This window comes from Cercospora kikuchii (assembly GCF_019650295.1).
Source record: "Cercospora kikuchii DNA, contig_00009, whole genome shotgun sequence".
Taxonomy (NCBI): Eukaryota; Fungi; Ascomycota; class Dothideomycetes; order Mycosphaerellales; family Mycosphaerellaceae; genus Cercospora; species Cercospora kikuchii.
The window spans coordinates 1,261,431-1,278,428 of NW_025408590.1; the positions used below are offsets into that span (position 1 = coordinate 1,261,431).

General features: G+C 52.8%; 10 protein-coding genes across 10 annotated transcripts; 5 read left to right on the plus strand and 5 right to left on the minus strand.

Moving 5' to 3' along the window:
• Positions 1-137: 137 nt before the first annotated feature.
• CKM354_001260800 (uncharacterized protein) lies at positions 138-2,035 on the plus strand (the record flags this gene model as incomplete). The annotated part of the gene is made up of 3 exons (XM_044808130.1): positions 138-165; positions 215-341; positions 394-2,035. The coding sequence occupies 3 exons, from the start codon at positions 138-140 to the stop codon at positions 2,033-2,035; spliced, it is 1,797 nt and encodes a 598-aa protein (XP_044664065.1).
• A 392-nt stretch (positions 2,036-2,427) lies between these two features.
• On the plus strand, positions 2,428-3,399 carry CKM354_001260900 (bifunctional protein farnesyltransferase/protein geranylgeranyltransferase; the record flags this gene model as incomplete). Its single annotated transcript, XM_044808131.1, has 1 exon — positions 2,428-3,399. One exon carries the CDS (start codon positions 2,428-2,430, stop codon positions 3,397-3,399), a length of 972 nt encoding a protein of 323 aa, XP_044664066.1.
• Positions 3,400-3,906: 507 nt separating this feature from the next.
• Positions 3,907-5,019, minus strand: CKM354_001261000 (uncharacterized protein; the record flags this gene model as incomplete). The annotated part of the gene is made up of 1 exon (XM_044808132.1): positions 3,907-5,019. One exon carries the CDS (start codon positions 5,017-5,019, stop codon positions 3,907-3,909), a length of 1,113 nt encoding a protein of 370 aa, XP_044664067.1.
• A 1,398-nt stretch (positions 5,020-6,417) lies between these two features.
• Positions 6,418-7,755, plus strand: CKM354_001261100 (isocitrate dehydrogenase (NAD(+)) IDH1; the record flags this gene model as incomplete). Its single annotated transcript, XM_044808133.1, has 4 exons — positions 6,418-6,441; positions 6,504-6,555; positions 6,621-6,695; positions 6,767-7,755. The coding sequence occupies 4 exons, from the start codon at positions 6,418-6,420 to the stop codon at positions 7,753-7,755; spliced, it is 1,140 nt and encodes a 379-aa protein (XP_044664068.1).
• Positions 7,756-7,916: 161 nt separating this feature from the next.
• On the minus strand, positions 7,917-8,755 carry CKM354_001261200 (uncharacterized protein; the record flags this gene model as incomplete). Its single annotated transcript, XM_044808134.1, has 2 exons — positions 7,917-8,516; positions 8,663-8,755. The coding sequence occupies 2 exons, from the start codon at positions 8,753-8,755 to the stop codon at positions 7,917-7,919; spliced, it is 693 nt and encodes a 230-aa protein (XP_044664069.1).
• Positions 8,756-9,005: 250 nt separating this feature from the next.
• On the minus strand, positions 9,006-10,643 carry CKM354_001261300 (mRNA splicing protein SAD1; the record flags this gene model as incomplete). The annotated part of the gene is made up of 1 exon (XM_044808135.1): positions 9,006-10,643. One exon carries the CDS (start codon positions 10,641-10,643, stop codon positions 9,006-9,008), a length of 1,638 nt encoding a protein of 545 aa, XP_044664070.1.
• Positions 10,644-10,944: 301 nt separating this feature from the next.
• CKM354_001261400 (uncharacterized protein) lies at positions 10,945-11,785 on the plus strand (the record flags this gene model as incomplete). The annotated part of the gene is made up of 3 exons (XM_044808136.1): positions 10,945-11,382; positions 11,430-11,502; positions 11,550-11,785. 3 exons carry the CDS (start codon positions 10,945-10,947, stop codon positions 11,783-11,785), a joined length of 747 nt encoding a protein of 248 aa, XP_044664071.1.
• Positions 11,786-11,835: 50 nt separating this feature from the next.
• CKM354_001261500 (uncharacterized protein) lies at positions 11,836-12,354 on the minus strand (the record flags this gene model as incomplete). Its single annotated transcript, XM_044808137.1, has 1 exon — positions 11,836-12,354. One exon carries the CDS (start codon positions 12,352-12,354, stop codon positions 11,836-11,838), a length of 519 nt encoding a protein of 172 aa, XP_044664072.1.
• Positions 12,355-13,709: 1,355 nt separating this feature from the next.
• On the minus strand, positions 13,710-14,697 carry CKM354_001261600 (uncharacterized protein; the record flags this gene model as incomplete). Its single annotated transcript, XM_044808138.1, has 3 exons — positions 13,710-13,863; positions 13,913-14,551; positions 14,606-14,697. 3 exons carry the CDS (start codon positions 14,695-14,697, stop codon positions 13,710-13,712), a joined length of 885 nt encoding a protein of 294 aa, XP_044664073.1.
• Positions 14,698-15,097: 400 nt separating this feature from the next.
• CKM354_001261700 (uncharacterized protein) lies at positions 15,098-15,852 on the plus strand (the record flags this gene model as incomplete). The annotated part of the gene is made up of 2 exons (XM_044808139.1): positions 15,098-15,128; positions 15,188-15,852. 2 exons carry the CDS (start codon positions 15,098-15,100, stop codon positions 15,850-15,852), a joined length of 696 nt encoding a protein of 231 aa, XP_044664074.1.
• Between the last annotated feature and the right edge of the window lie 1,146 nt (positions 15,853-16,998).

Genomic DNA, 16,998 nt, shown 5'->3' on the forward strand with positions numbered 1-16,998 from the left:
GAGCCCACGGACACAAGCGGTGGCTTGGCTGTGGCCCTGTGGCTTTACCCGACCCCGCGAAGTTGTCCCACGTCCCTCCATCGTCAACTTTTTTTCGGGCGAGTCAACAAACAGCGTCTCCGCATCCCAATCGCACAATGGCGTCCGAAACACCTCAGAAAATTGGTCAGTCACGTTGTGCCTCAATATGAAGCCCACGGCTGACTCTCTTTAGCCATCCTGTCGGTCTACGACAAGACCGGCTTGCTGGATCTCGCCAAAGGTCTTGTCAAGCAGAACATCCGCCTGCTGGCCTCAGGCGGCACTGCGAAACTGATCCGCGAAGGTGGCTTTCCTGTCGAGTGAGGATCCGATATTCGAAGCGATTGTATCATCACTGCTGACCTGACGCAGAGATGTCTCGGCAATCACAAAGGCACCTGAAATGCTCTCGGGGAGAGTCAAGACCCTGCACCCAGCAGTGCACGCCGGTATTTTGGCTCGCGATCTTGCCTCGGACGAGAAGGATCTCGCAGAACAGAACATCAACAAGGTTGACTATGTGATTTGCAACTTGTACCCATTCAAGGACACTGTGGCAAAGATCAACGTCACAATTCCAGAGGCAGTCGAGGAGATCGATATCGGCGGTGTGACTCTCATCCGAGCAGCTGCAAAGAACCACGGCAGAGTCACCATTCTCAGCGACCCCGCCGACTACCATGACTTCCTCCAGGAGCTCGCGAGTGGAGAGGTGACTGAGAAGTCGCGCCAGCTTTACGCTCTCAAGGCGTTCAACCACACTGCGGACTATGATACCGCCATCTCCGATTTCTTCCGCAAGAAGTACGCCGGAGAAGGTCATCAACAACTCACTCTTCGTTATGGCACGAACCCACACCAGAAGCCTGCGTCTGCTTTCACGACAGAGTCACCTCTGCCTTTCAAGGTCCTCTCTGGCTCACCTGGTTACATCAACCTCCTTGACGCACTCAACTCCTGGCCACTTGTCAAGGAGCTCGATGAGGCACTCGGCTACCCTGCAGCTGCTTCTTTCAAGCACGTCTCTCCCGCCGGTGCAGCCATTGGTGTTCCCCTCAGCGATGTAGAGAAGAAGGTCTACATGGTTGAAGACATCGAAGGTCTTGACGCATCTGGCCTCGCACAAGCCTACGCTCGTGCTCGTGGAGCAGACCGCATGTCGAGCTTTGGCGATGTGATTGCCTTGTCACGAGAGGTTGATGTGCCTACAGCCAAGATCATTGGAAAGGAAGTCAGCGACGGCGTCATTGCACCAGGCTACCAACCTGAAGCCCTAGAAATCCTGAGCAAGAAGAAGAGCGGCAAGTACCTTGTTCTCCAGATGGACCGCACATACGTTCCACCACCACACGAGCAGCGCACACTATATGGCGTGAACCTCACGCAGCACCGTAACGATGCTCTCATCTCGCCGCAGAACACTTTCAACAACATTATCGTGCCGAAAGACTCGAAAGCTCTGCCGGAATCAGCGCTGCGCGACCTGACAGTCGCAACGATTGCATTGAAGTTCACACAGTCCAACTCGGTATGCTATGCACTCAATGGCCAGGTCATTGGTCTTGGTGCTGGACAGCAATCACGTATCCATTGCACGCGTCTGGCTGGCGACAAGGCCGACAACTGGTGGATGCGTTTCCACGAGCGCGTTCTCGCTATCAAGTGGAAGAAGGGCACCAAGCGTGCTGACAAGTCCAATGCCATTGACTTGTTGACCTCAGGCATCGTGCCAGACAGTGGCATCGAGAGGCAAGAATGGGAGAAGAACTTCGAGGAAGTTCCAACTCCGTTCACGCTGGAAGAGCGAAAGTCATGGCTGAGCAAGCTTAGCGAAGTCGCTGTCAGCAGCGATGCTTTCTTCCCATTTACTGACAATGTCTTCCGCGTGGCTCGCAGTGGTGTCAAGTACATCGCAGCACCGACTGGTAGCCAGAACGACCAGGCTTGCTTTGCGACTGCCGAGCAATTGGACATTACCTTTGTCGAGCAGCATGTCAGACTGTTCCACCACTAGAGTGTATCAGAGATACTGAATAGATGATGACGGACTCGCGGAACTTGAACATGAGCGATCATAGCAAGACATGCTTTGAGATACCAACTTTGAGGGCATACGATAGATGGATGAAGCAAACGAAAAGTCGCTCGATAGTCGCATTGAAGTTCGCTCGCTGCTACATTGACTCACCATTCCAATGATGAAAATACGTTCGAAAGCAATTGTGCCTAGGAAATGCCAGACTTGCCGTATGCGTGACATTTCGGCGCTTGATATTGTTCCTGCATTGGCGTTTGTTCACTCGTGCCCCACACTCCCCACCTCGCAACCTTCAAAAGCCAAACACCACCCACTTCACTTCCACCACAACCACACCATCTCCTGCTCAACACTTACAAAACACAACCATGGAGAAAGGCAAATACTCCTCCAGCCCCGAATGGGCCGACATAACCCCCCTCCCAACCGACGAAGGCGGCCCCAACCCGCTCGCCGCAATCGCCTACCCCGAAGAATACGGCGAACTAATGTCCTACCTCCGCGCCATCATGGCACTCACCGAACACTCCCCTCGAGTCCTCACCTTAACCGAAGACCTCATCTCCCTGAACCCAGCCCACTACACAGTCTGGCTCTACCGCGCCAAAACGCTCTTCGTCCTCAACTACGACCTCCGCAAAGAACTCGCCTGGCTCAACGAAACCGCCCTCGCCCACCAAAAAAACTACCAAATCTGGCATCATCGCAACCTCATCGTTGATAAATTAGACGATGTCACCGGGGAGCAAGACTTCGTAGAACAAATGTTCGAAGCCGATGGGAAGAATTATCATGTTTGGAGTTATAGACAATGGCTCGTTCGTCGCTTCGATCTATGGGAAGAACAAGGGGAATTGGAGTTTACGGAACGGATGCTAGCGAAAGATATCCGAAACAATAGTGCGTGGAATCATAGATGGTATGTGATTAATGGACGCGAAGCCGAAGGCGTTCAAGGAATCACGGATCCAGAGATTCGATCGAGGGAAATTCAATTTGCGCAAGAAGCCATTGCGAAGGCGCCGCAGAATCAGAGTCCGTGGAATTATTTGAGGGGAATTGTGAGGAGGAGTGGGATGGATATCAAGGAATTGAAGAGCTTTGCGGAGGAGTATGCGGATTTGGGGAAGGCTGAGGGAGTAAGGAGTTCGCATGCGTTGGATTTGTTGGCGGATATTTTGGCGGGGGAGAAGGAGGCTGATGGGAGGATCAAGGCGAAGGAGGCGTTGGATTTGTTGGCGACGAGGTACGATCCCATTCGCAAGAATTATTGGGAGTACAGGAAGAGTCTTTTGGGATTGCCGGAGGCTTCTGCGGCTGGTGTTACTGCTGCCGCTTGAGTGATGAGATGACTGCCAGGCAGAGCATTTCGGGAGTATGGGAAAATGGCGCATGAGGAAAAGATACCCCATGGTTTTTCGGGTTTGGTAGACTGATAAATGTTATTTGTGCTTGCTGCTCGCCAGTCTCCATCCGTGCTCAGACACTGTTACCAAGTCAAACATTAGCATGGCCTGGAGCGCATTGCTGCTAGGTATTTGTTTTTTTGTGAAGGCTTCCCGCTTTTAAAGAACAATGTGCAGGTATGCAAAGCCGAGACTAATGCGACTGAATAAGAAAGAAATGAGAGCAGGAGTCCGGGAAGGACATTGTTCTGATTGCATGAACTAAGCTACCACGTCCCGCTGTACAAAATTCTAGCCTCACTCAAATAGAGCTGACTCGCGCAAGATTCCGCGCATCTGTATATGTGAACGAAATATCAAAAGACCCTCAGTACGCTGAAGGTAGATCAGTTACATCCAAGAATGATCATGATTATTTTGTCGTGCATGCCGTGGAAGCATTTACAGACGTGCAACGGCATCGTCAAGAGCAGCCTCAAGCTCATCGAGCTGAGCCTCAATGCCCTCCTCGTGCTCGGCGCGCTTGTACTCGCCCTCGAAGTCTTCGACACCACGCTTGTACTGCTCCTCCTCGACGTCACGCTTGATCTCCTGGAAGGCATCACGGGCCTTGATGAGGGCAGCGCACTCACCACCCTCGCTGTGGCAAAGGTCGGAGAGGTACTCTGGGTCCCATTCGTTGATGGCGTTGACAACGTCGGTGACCTGCTCGTCAACCTCGTCGGAGTAGACTGGGTTGCGCTTAACCATGGCGCAGTTGGAGCCAGCAACACCGCAGAAGCCGAAGCGTGGGCGGGCGACCTGGATCTTCTTGGCATCAGCCTCAGCGTCACGCTTGCAGTTGGAGCCAGCAACACCGCAGAAACCGAATCGTGGGCGGGCGACCTGGATCTTCTTTGGGTCGGCCTCAGCCTCGGCCTCACGAGCAACGATCTCTTCATAGCTGCGCTCAGCGAGCTCACCGACAGCCTCGAGGGAGCGGCGGGCCTTGTGGCAGTTGGAGCCAGCGACACCACAGAAACCGAATCGTGGGCGGGCGACCTGGATCTTCTTGGCGTCACGCTTGCAGTTGGAGCCAGCGACACCGCAGAAACCGAAGCGTGGCTTGGCCACCTGAATCTTCTTTGGGTCGGCCTCAGCGAAAGCATCGGCAATGGCCTCAGCAGATCGCTTCATGCGGTGGCAGTTGGAGCCAGCGACACCGCAGAAACCGAATCGTGGCTTGGCCACCTGGATCTTCTTGGCGTCACGCTTGCAGTTGGATCCTGCGACACCGCAGAAACCGAATCGTGGGCGTGCGACCTGGATCTTCTTGGCCTCAGCCTCAGCATCGGCCTCACGCTTGCAGTTGGAGCCTGCGACACCGCAGAAGCCGAAGCGTGGCTTGGCCACCTGGATCTTCTTCGCGTCAGCCTCCCGCTCCACGATGATCAAAGGCTTGCCCTGCCATTTTGGCTTCGATGGGACCGATACCTTCTTGGCCTCTGGCTCGGCGACAGCGATGGCGCTGACAGCGCTTGCGAGAAGCAGGACGCTGGAGATAGCTCCCTTCATGTTGACTGTTTTTTTTTTTGTGTGTGTAGGTCTGTGTTGGTAGATGTTGGTAGGTAATATCGTTTAGTCTTAAGACTGTTGACCGCGGTATTCAAAGTCGGATCGAGTAACGAATGACTTGTGGGTGGGTAGAGAAGGAAGACGCAAACAGCGGCTTGGACAGCGATTGATATAGTCGATTCAGGTGGCCAGGAAAGAGTAGTACTTCTCAATAGAGGTGTCAATAGCGCAGTGTTACAAAGGAATACTCCAATAAACACGGCCACTCGAGCCGTACTGCCACCTTTGATGGGCCCGCAAGATGCTAAAGAGAATGTCTGTCAATAGGAACTTGTCAATAGAGGGGTGGAGATGAATATGTCTGGAGCAGTCAATGAAACGAGAAGGGGGCCGAGGTGATGCTTGACTGGGATGTGACATTCGACACAGGTTCGAGGCAAGCATATGTGTGCATCGAATGTCCTTATAGTGGGAATCAAACAGATTGCAATTCGAGTGAATCGTAGTGCATGTCGTGGCAAGATACCGATCATATTCCACCAAGATAGTGTGAGAACAGGCTGTGGTGCCATGTCCTGGCAGTAGGAGCCATATTCCTGGAATCACACCGGTGCGTTGGCCCGCTCTAGCTGTTGGTCAATGGAGTGGTGCTGTGTGGGAAAGTAACAATGAGTTCGGCGCCGTCCTTTGCCATGTGGCTGCCGACACATGGCCTGGATCAGGAGGTGAAGTCCCAAAATGGGTATCAATAGGACTTTGAGTGTGGAGAGACTGCTGCCTGAGCTGGTGTCCTTTGTGCCTCGCTCACAAGCACTCAGCCAGGTGTGCCTTCTTATTCTCCGCATATCGACCACAAGGCATGCCGTGTATCCGGGTAAGGCTCGATGGCAAGTTGTTAAGCATCATTGGAGACGTCTTGGCAGCCGCAGCGATTGTTTGCTTCCTGCGGTGCTTCGCAGCAGCTGGGTGAATTCGTGGCCTCAATCTAGGACGACGATGGTGGGCACACTGACGGTACTGCCGTGCGATCAACCCTCATCTACTGGTCCTCCGATGTTCCTGCGCTGTCGTGAGGTGGAGTACGCGAGCATTGGCAGCTGCTGTGATTTCGCTTGGGGCCAGCTCCGTCTCGTGCATCACTGCTCTACGCATGAAATGCAGAAGTCTTGCAGACGCGTCGTTATGGTGATGATAGAAGACGCCGGTGAGGTTGCTCGGAGAAGGAGTCTTGGATGGTGAGGTTCCGTGGAAGTTCACGGGTTGTGACGGGACTAACCAACCAGGCTTGGCCATGCATCCGAGCTCGGGAAGGCTCGACGGCTTGTGATGGAAGTCAAACCACCAAAGCTTTCTGCTGTCCTCGCATCTCTGCACCAGCCTGCCTCCCTCGCCGCAATCATGTTCTCCCGACACGCCGTCCAGGTGAGCGCGATCCTGAGTACCGAGCAACACTGTGCACACCGCTGACCACACGCCGCACGCAGGCCCTCCGCAGCAATGCGCTCTCGGCACAATGCCCGTCTGTCGCCGCACGATGTACGCGAACCGCGCCCAATACCACCAAGACGCAGGACAATGCATAGTCTGACAGCCTACAACAGCATACGCGACGGTCTCCTCGGACATCTTCAAGCCCACCAAGTTCGGGGGCAAGTACACAGTCACCTTGATTCCAGGTATGCGCCAGCAAAAGCAAGCGTCAAAGCTCTGATAGCGCCGAAGTGGAGCTAAATGGCTTGTGTGACAGGTGATGGTATCGGCGCCGAAGTGTCCGAGTCGGTCAAGACGATTTTCAAGGCAGACAACGTGCCCGTCGAGTGGGAGCAGGTCGACGTGTCGGGCATGGAGACCGGCGGCAAGCACTCCGAGGAACTCTTCCGCGAGTCCATCGCTTCGCTCAAGCGCAACAAGTTGGGCTTGAAGGGTATCCTCCACACACCCGTGACGAGATCCGGTCACCAGTCCTTCAACGTCGCTCTCCGACAAGAGCTCGATATCTACGCCTCCATCGTCCTCATCAAGAACATCCCCGGCTACGAGACACGGCACAAGAACGTCGATCTGTGCATCATCCGTGAAAACACCGAGGGAGAGTACTCTGGTCTGGAGCACCAGTCCGTGCCAGGTGTCGTCGAGTCTCTCAAGATCATCACCCGTGCCAAGTCAGAGCGCATCGCAAAGTTCGCTTTCTCCTTCGCGCTCGCCAACAACCGCCGCAAGGTCACTTGCATCCACAAGGCCAACATTATGAAGCTGGCCGATGGTCTCTTCCGCAACACTGTCCGCAAGGTCGGCGAGGAGTATCCTACCATTGAGACCAACGACATGATCGTCGACAATGCCTCCATGCAATGTGTCTCCAAGCCTCAACAATTCGACGTCATGGTCATGCCTAACCTGTACGGAGGTATTCTCTCCAACATTGGTGCCGGCTTGGTCGGTGGCCCGGGTATCGTTCCAGGTTGCAACATGGGTCGCGAGGTTGCCGTCTTCGAGCCAGGTTGCCGTCACGTCGGTCTTGATATCAAGGGCAAGGACCAGGCCAACCCAACCGCCCTTATCCTGTCCGGAAGCATGATGCTGCGACACCTTGGCTTGGACGACCACGCCAACAGAATCTCCAAGGCCGTCTACGATGTGATCGCCGAGGGCAAGACACGAACACGCGACATGGGTGGTGAGGCTACGACACACCAGTTCACAAGGGCTATTTTGGACCACATGGAGGCGCAATAGATCTACTTACGACAGTAGAGTTAGGCAAAGGGACAGCACTGCATGGCGTAGCTAGCATTTCTTGCGTTTTGTGTTCTGATACCTGTGCGTAGATCATGTACATTGGACAATCAACGTTAAACGACCAGATCTTGTCCTCTTCCCTAGCGTCTCGCTCACTCCTACAACATACTCCTATACCTCCCATCCTCCGCCTTGACCTCCACCCCCAAATGATCCAAAACCTGTCCCACATGATCCACTCCCCAAAACCTCTCCTTCTCCCCCTTCCCATTCGTCGCAACCCACCACGGCAACCCAAAACACCCCTCCTGAAAAGCCTGATCACTATTCTTCTTCAACGTAGCTTTCGCCTCCTCACTCTTAATCCCCTGCAAAATCTCCTTCACCTCCTCTTCCTTGAAAACTTTCCCCAAAATCTGCTCCAAATTCTTCAAATCCGAAATCGGACTCACACTTTTAACCCAGAAAGCTTCATAAAGCACATCCAGAGCTTTAATCAATTCTGTTTGAGATTTCTGAGAGTAGAGGTAACACAATGCGCGTTGGGCGTTTACCGTCGATTGCGGAAAAGGGTTTGGGGTGGAAGAGGAGATTGGAATGCGGAGCATGGAAGCTGTGCGGGTTCGTTCGAGGTTGATCCAGTCTTTTTTGTTGGTTATGTTGAGGGGTGGTTGGTTGTTGCAGGCTGCCATTACGCCGCCGAGGAGGATGGGGATGTAGGTTATTTGGATTTGGGAGGAGGTGAAGGCGGGGGAGTTCTGTAGAGGGAAGAAGTCATGTTAATTGATCGAAGTGCAGTTTGTGAAGTGGATTATGTGTTCGCTGGGATGAGGCATTGTGTCTGAGTGTGTGCTGGATTGCATTGTCGCGGAGTTGAGTGCGAGTGGAAGCTGGCGCGACTTACCCTAGTCAGCCAGTATGCCATATAGGCAAATGGACTAATGAGGTCCACGTATAAGGTGAGCTTGCCATTGCCGGATCCGTGCGATTGCGCCATCGTTCCTACGTGTATGTGTGCTTGCGTGCTTGATTAGTATACAAGGTATGGTCTTCTATTCTTGCACATGAGGTATGCGGTATGCAAGCTAGTATGAGCCGAGGTCAAGGGTCTAGCCTCGAAACCGGCGCACAGATGGGAGCTCGAGGACGGTTTGAGCGATGATCTGCGATGCAAAGCTCGGCAGCGCTCGTTGTGTGTACATAAATTCTGCACAGTCGATAATAGCGCGATCTCTTGCTTACGACGTTCATGCTTTGCCCTTTGCTTTCCCTCTTCGTCGTTCCCATACCATGACATAACTTTCTTTCGTGGCCAGCAGATCGGCATTGACCTTCTCGACGGGGAAGTCGTCTTGCATCTCCCACCATTGGTTGCTATCGCCTCCTTCTTTCACTTGAGCTTTCCAAACCTTTCGCTCGGCTTCACCTTCCACTGAATCATCGCGCACTTTGACACCTTCGTATGTCATATTGGCAACCAGATCGTACACAATTGGTTCCCCCATTGGGTGCTGTTTGGGATCCGGCTCCACGTAAGGACTCATGTCCAGTGCCCGCGGATTAAAGGTCACGATCGTTGGATTGCGTTGTGATTGCAAGAACTTATTTGGCTGGAAACGCTTGACGTGCATAATCAGATATGGAGGTAGAGGATGCAACAGCCGGTAGCGCATTCGTGTGTTCATCCTTTCTTGTGCCACAATACCGTTATACTTTTGAAGCACCGTGGTCAGTGGTGCCTGTGGGATAATGTTCTTCTCAACATCGTCCTGAAACAAAGGCGCAGGGGGCAGGTCAAGCGTCAGAATCATAAATCGTGATTGTTGCGACTTGATAGCCGTGTCCTCGAATCGTAAACGATCGCCAGCATCGGCTCGCGCTGTAATCTCCTGAGACTCTACACGGAGAGCTCCTTGGAAGATCTTCTGTATAATCGACGACTTCGGTTTGGTTTTGCTGCCACCTAGAGCGAGATGGAGGTTGTTCAAAAACCAGCTGAGAAACTCCACCGGATCGGCCTGCTCCGTGAGCGAGAACTTCTTGCCAGATTGGAGCGAAATATTCTGTATCAGCTCGTGCGGAGAAACGTGCTTCTTGAACGCTTTGGGATTCCAGATCTTGCGAACCAGCACGCTGAAACGCTTCACGAGCTCCGGTTTCGATGATAGATCTTCGAGCATGAGGAAGTTTCGGAGCGGCGTGACATGCGACAAGGCTTGCACTACCACGTTCAAGTAGTCGTTGGCCTTGATGTTGTTCAGGCCCACGAAGCCTGGTATATATTTGCGGCCCAGCAGATCCCACTTGGGCTGTGGTTCTTTGTCCATTGCCTTGACCTCCTCGGGGGTGAATCGAGGATCGACCACGTATTTGATGTCATCCAAACTCTTGTTCTTTACCTCGTACCCATCAGGCAGCACGTACACCTTTTTTGTCTCCATGTTGATGTACACATGATGTCCCTCTTCTAGGGCATGGAAATATGCCGGAGTCTTCGCACCTCTCCCAGAGAAGTATTTCCCACATACCAGACAGGCGTACACATTGATATTGGAGAGCGTTACGGAGCATAATTTCTCGAAGTCGAAATCCAGTCGTGATCGTGCAATCGTATCGAGGTAGAGATCGGAATAGCCTTCGATTGGCGCTGTCAGCCGCGTAGATGTTGTGCGTTCATCCTCGTCTTCATCCTCAAGGTTATCATCGTTCTCATCTTTTCCATTATGCGCCGCGCCATTCGCATGTCCGTTACTCGAAGCTGGTACTTCTGGCGGAGGTGGAGGAGGAAGATCTTCGTCAGGAGCGTCCTGTACGCGCGCTTTCTTCGACGCCGGCGAGTCTGTGACAGCACCTTCGAGCGCTTCTTCTGCCGGTCGTTTCGCCATGTTGATGCTTGCTCCAGAAGATCTTCGAGACGCGATGCTCAACTGACGCAGAAGAGCTCAAAGTCTTGGCTGCATGTGTTCCCTGACTCGCGCGCTGTTGCCGATCTTCACTCGCCTCCGCGTGCCCGCTGGCGGCTTCCGAAAACAAGCATAACCTTTGGTCCGGACCTTAACTGCCAAAAGCGACCTCACGGCGATCGAAGAGGAGCCAGAGCACTCCGCTTTTGTATACAGCACTGTTGCCCGTCGTGTGCGACGCCTCAAGTTCTCCTTTGCTACCACTTCTCTCCACCCTCTCACCATGTCTATCATTGAAAGAACCAATCCGCTGAATCTGCAGTACAAAGTCTGCGTCGTAACTAATGCTTCTACACCGCTCGGTGTCGTGATCTGCAAAACGCTACTCAAAGCAAATGCCCTCGTCCTAGGCATCGACAAGAATGCTCGAGATCACTCACTAAACGCAGGCCTTGGAACTCACTTCCAATTCGAACAACGAGATCTCAATGACCAGGACACTGCAAAGGAGATAATCGCAGCTTCAGTGAAGAAGTTCGATAGCTTGGGCGGTAAATTTGACGCACTTGTGAATTTGGTTGGTGAAGATGAAACGGACTTGGATGGTATCAGTAACTTGACTCAAGGACTTGGAGATGTGATGAAAGAGGCGGGCCAAGGGTCGATTATCACAGTGCCAGGAAACGTCGAGGGCAGCGATGAAGGCCGAAGTCAAGCACTCGTTGGTCTGTCTATTGTCAAGTGCCGAAAGCCTACTGATAGTTCTAGACTGGTTTCACCAAAGAGATCGCTCACCGATTCCAGGGCACGGCTATCAGGACTAATATGATCGCGGCAGAAAGTACGAACGAATTCATCTCACTGAGTATCCCCCTCCATTGCTAATAGACATCGAAGCTTCAAACCCCGAAAGTCAAGACTCTGCAAAACCCTACGAAGAAGCGAAATCTCACATGACCGCACTCATTAAGACAGAAAGATCTGCGAAGGATGCACCTGACGCAAAAGTACCTCCGCCACGATTCTACGAGGTCGGTAATCTTGTGTTATTCTTGGCCGGGCCAATGAGCGAAAACATCTCAGGTCAAGCTGTGAGCCTCGATGGCTCACATCGAGAATTGTAACAGAACACCTAACAGTATAATCTTCGAAAAAGTGTAACATGGCGCGACAGCTATTCGGATTCTTCTCCTATCACAAAAATCCAATCCTCCTCATCTCCTCCCTCAAAATCCCAGTCCCAATCCTCCCCTTCCTCACCCCTCTTCCCCAACCCAAAAGCCCCCAAAATATCCGGAACATTCGGTGTAGCCTCCTCCAAAGTCCACTTCTGACACCCATTCGTCCCATACGTCCCCGTACCCATACCCTTCGCATCACCTGTCGCACAAATATAATGAAACTGCAACAAACAAAACTTGCCCGGAACCCATTGCTTCGGGGCACAATTTCCTGTAATTTTGGCTCGAATACCTTCTTTCACGACGCCCGCTTCGGAGCGCGAGCCGGGACAGGTGATGGTATCGGCGTAGTTGCCTGCTTTGTCCTTTTTGTAGCAGAAGGCTGCGATGGCTTGGTTGACGGCGGGGTTTTTGGCGCCGCAGGCGGCAGAGTATTGGAAGTCTTGATCCGGGCCTTGGGCGGTGGCGAGGGTGAAGAGGAGGGTGGGGAGGAGGGTTGTGAGAGTCTTCATGATTGCTGAGCTGTGAGTGTATTGTTGGATGTGGTATGGTGAACTGGTTTTGTTTTTTGTAGTGTAAACTTTTAGTGCTTTCGAAACGTGTAGATGTAGGTGGATTAATCTGGGATCGATTGTGCCGCAAGGTTGTGGGTTGCGATGCAAAGAGGCAAAAGACAGGACAAAGAGAAGGACTGCACTGCGCCAGGTACCTCGTGATTGGGGCAACAATGGGTAACGGACAAAGAAGTCTCTGGAGCAGGTACCGATGCGAGGACAATTCGTTTCGTATAAACCACGCTGACGTGGTGGAGTAGTTTTTGTTTTTCGAGTGGAAGGACAGCCGCTGTATGGTCTATGATGCTCGGATCAAGCATGTATCGCTGAGTAGTGATGGTGTTGATCGCCGGTGCGCACTGTGGGGTATGCATGTAAAAGCAGCAAATATCATTATTTTTGAAGTGTATACTCGGCAGTCGTATTTCTTACCAATGCCCTTGTAACCCTCTGGGGGCAGCACTAGAATCTGTGCTGGCGAACTCACTCGCCTGATCTAATACACCCATTCGATGCTCTCACGCAAGAATCTCCCACCCTTACAGTCAGGAATCCCCATTCTGGCATCCCTCCCTGCAGCACGCAAAGTAAAACATACCGTTTCTTGGGATACTTGAAACCCAGTCTTGGCCCATCGTTCGTTTAACCAGTCTGTCAATGCATCACTAGATTTCTTCCAGCTTTCCTGATGATCATCCCAGCAACGCAGCACCACATCTACCACTGCCGGTGGAAGAGCCTCTTTGCCCGAGGAGGCTCCCGATGGCGTCCACACAGGTTCCGGAGAAGATTTTCTAATGCCGAACATGATTGTGTTTAGTTCGTGCTATGATATTCTCTGTCGTTCCTGTGATTGGACTTGAGTAACAGATGTGCAATTCGACCAGCGAATTGACAGCGCTGATGTTGGAGATGGTGTGATCTCGAAGATGCAAGCTGGAAAGCTTGAGAGGCGGAAGGCATATTTTCTGAGAGCGTTGCAGCCATAAGTAGGTCGAAACAATGCATTGTTCCGCATGCCGAGGTTTAGACCAAAGGATGGGCTACAACAAATCAAAGACTCCTAAACAAAGCGTACTACTACCCTGAAAGAAGCCCTAACATTGTCGGCCAGTGTGAGTATTTGGCTGAGCCGATACGTGGGCGGCAGGCATGATGGAACTTCTTTCAATATAGAGAGCACGACAATCTCGAAGGTGCGTCGATGTTGGTCATGACTGCAATGCGGTCTCCGGTGCCCGGGTTGTACGTGTAAGCTGGTAGAGTGCTATTCTTGGCATTGAACCTCACACTCAATACAGCGCCGTGCCCAATCAAGACGACGACACGTACTTCCTGATGAACTCTTCAATGTTCTGAAAGTAGCCAGGTTCAGCCACAGTCGCATTGTGGTCGCCGTACGGCAGCTCTTTCCACATTACTCGTGGAGTCCGAGCCAGCTTGAAGAGCTCCTTCATATGCTCTGGCCTACACGCTGTTAGCGCATTACAGCGAAGCTGTTTTTGAGATCACTCACGGCACGATTTCGTCCCTTAGACCGCTCAGAAACAGTATTGGGACATCTGTGATTTGTGGAATCATCTCTTCGCTTCTCCAATACTCGTGGCAGAGCGGTGTCAAATACTTGGCGATAGGAACAGCCTTGGGAATCATCTTTGCTATGCTCAGGAATGTGTTCTCCAAGATGAGGCCTTTGATGTCACCAGTGCCCTTATTCTTGGTGACGAGATCGATGCTTACGGCACCGCCTAAACTTTGACCATAGACCATGATGCTGTTTCCTTTGAGATCTTCACGGTTGCGGATGTAGTCCAGACCCGTTGCAGCATCAATCACCAGGCCTTTCTCGTTCGGGTTGCCAGTGGATAGACCATATCCACGGTATTCCAGCATCACCGTGGTACATCCAAGATCATGCGCCAGTACCTTGGCAATCGGCAGTCGATGGCCAATGTTTCCTGCATTGCCGTGGAAGCTGAGGATCGTGATTGGTCTTGCCTGTGCCTTGTTCGCTGGCCGCACAAGGAAGGCATGCAATGTTTCGCCATCTGGCGTGGGTATCGACAACTCTTCATAGTCTTCAATACCGAACTGAGGCGGCTTAGGTACTTCTGTTCTGGTTCCAGGAGGCAAGTTCCGGGGATATATGATTTCGCTGACAAGCCATCAGCATACTCGCTTCAGCCATTCAGCGTTCGAAGGATCTTACTTTTGAAAATAGTACAAAGCACCACCGCCCAGACTGACAGCGGCGGCGCTTAGATAGAAAGGAAGCCGAAGCCATGGCAGAAGGTTCGCCATGCTGTACGGAGATTGTCCACGTTGGCAATAGCAATCGTTGTGGCGAGCAAAGCCAGGAACGTGTAGCGATGGATTTTGGGGTGGCCGAGATATTGTACAAGTGTCAAATGAGTGTCATTTGGTCGGTCGTGGCGCACTTCGTCCTCGTTGTCGATGTCGTACTCATCAGCCATGGGCGTTGTGTTGGTGATGGCATATTGTGGCACGGACTGTGGAGCAAAAGTCGCGGCGAGCTTGGACCTCGAAGCTTGACGCGCATCTCGTGCCTGCCTCAGACAAGTGCATCAGGCACGACTTCACCAAACACTGGCACCACTCCATCTCGACGCTTCCACGCCGCACACTCACGCTTCCTGGTCATCAAGCCCCTTAACATCCGACACACGACAGCAACGCCAAAATGATTAACCAAACGGGTTCGCTGGGCGAGGGTAAGTGAATGCGAGCAGTTGCGATTGATCGCCATCACCGACTGACGGTTGCTATACAGATGGCATCCACATCGATATGAACCACCTCAAGTCCGGCGAGGTCAACCTCGGAACGTCCATCATGGCCATCAACTTCAAGGACGGTGTCATCCTCGGCGCCGACTCCCGCACAACCACAGGCGCATACATTGCCAACCGAGTGACGGACAAACTCACGCAAGTCCACGACACGATCTGGTGCTGCCGATCAGGTTCCGCCGCAGACACACAAGCCGTCGCCGACATCGTTCAATACCACCTCAGCACATACGGCATCACGAACGATGAAGCGCCTACCACACAGACCGCAGCAGCACTGTTTCAAGAGCTGTGTTATGAGAATAAGGACATGCTGAGCGCAGGCATCATCATCGCTGGTTGGGATCCACGACACGGAGGGCAGGTATACCAGATTCCGTTGGGCGGATCGCTGCACAAGCAGGCATTTGCCATTGCCGGTTCAGGTTCGACATACATCTATGGCTACACAGACGCGAACTGGAAAGAGGGCATGACTGAAGAGGAAGGCATTGAGTTTGTCAAGGGCTCATTGAAGGAGGCAATCAAGTGGGACGGCAGTTCAGGTGGTGTAATTCGAATGGTTGTGCTCACGGCCAAAGGTGCTGTGCGGCACCTGTACCTGCCTGACAGGAATTACGAAGGTCCGGGAACAGACAAGCCATAAAGACACGATGCGATGACACAAACCTGTATGCATAGAGTACCGCTTGCGCCACCAGGGCATGCAGCGGTAGTGCGGTTACGCCAGGACTTGTATAGTACAAGATCTATGGAGCACGTCCAGCTCCGGCAGCTACCACATTCCTCGCTCTCCAACTTTTTGCCCTCGTCTGGGTCGTTTCGTGCTCGTGTTGCCGCCACTGTGCCGCTGGGCCTATAGAACGGTCTAGATGGAATCTCGAAATGGCACAATCTCGCAGCAACCTTGCTGTAATGGCCCGAGGTCGGCAGCCGCTGATGATGTATTCGTCGATAGGTAGCTCTGTTTTTCTAGCAATATGACAGGTAGCAACGCTACTACATGGCTTGCCTCAGACAGCAAAACGGACACTGAGAGACATCGACACAATGTGATCTCTCGTCGCGACCTCAACTCCGCGCCTACCTCGCTTCTCGAGACAGCGTGCCTCAGCAGCATTACGCAAGGCAGAGATACGAGGGTTGAAAGAGCACGCATGGCTCCATCTCATGCAGGAGAGGTCAATTGGCGGCAAGAGTACGGCTGATACGGCCGTTGCCGTCCACCTAGGGGAACACAAGTGAACGGCTAGTGGAGAGAGTTGTTGCGTGTCGGAGGACGAATAGGGATGGCGCGACTGGACCTCTGGCTTGTGAAGAAGCGTTCGTACCAATGAGCGTCGTGGCCCGATGCTCACCGACATCCCTGCATGCTGCTTAGCGCATAGCGCATTGCTAGTGGACGTCTTGTCGCCTTGCTGATTACGCTGCGACAGCGTCATCGCCTCCTTTTGACGTGCCCAAACAGGAGGGCAGACGAAGCACGTCTGAAGCTCGATGCGGCGGGAGGGCAGGCATGCCTCGTCCATGCGTCGTGGGACAGCCGGGTATCGAACGTGAAGCGATCTCAAAATACCGATGGATGCAGCGCGCGCTAAAGAAGTGCGAAGTGTAATCCTGAGAGGCGCCGAGCTGCTGGTGAGCGTCGTTGAAGCAGGGCCTTGGCGCAGCGAAGCCTTGCTCGCAGATCTTCCAGACCATGATGCTCGGTCTTCATCTCCCATACCAGCTCTGCTTCCTTCTTGCTGCCACACATCACGCCGCCTCCGCTTTCCGCCCGGCCACCATCGCC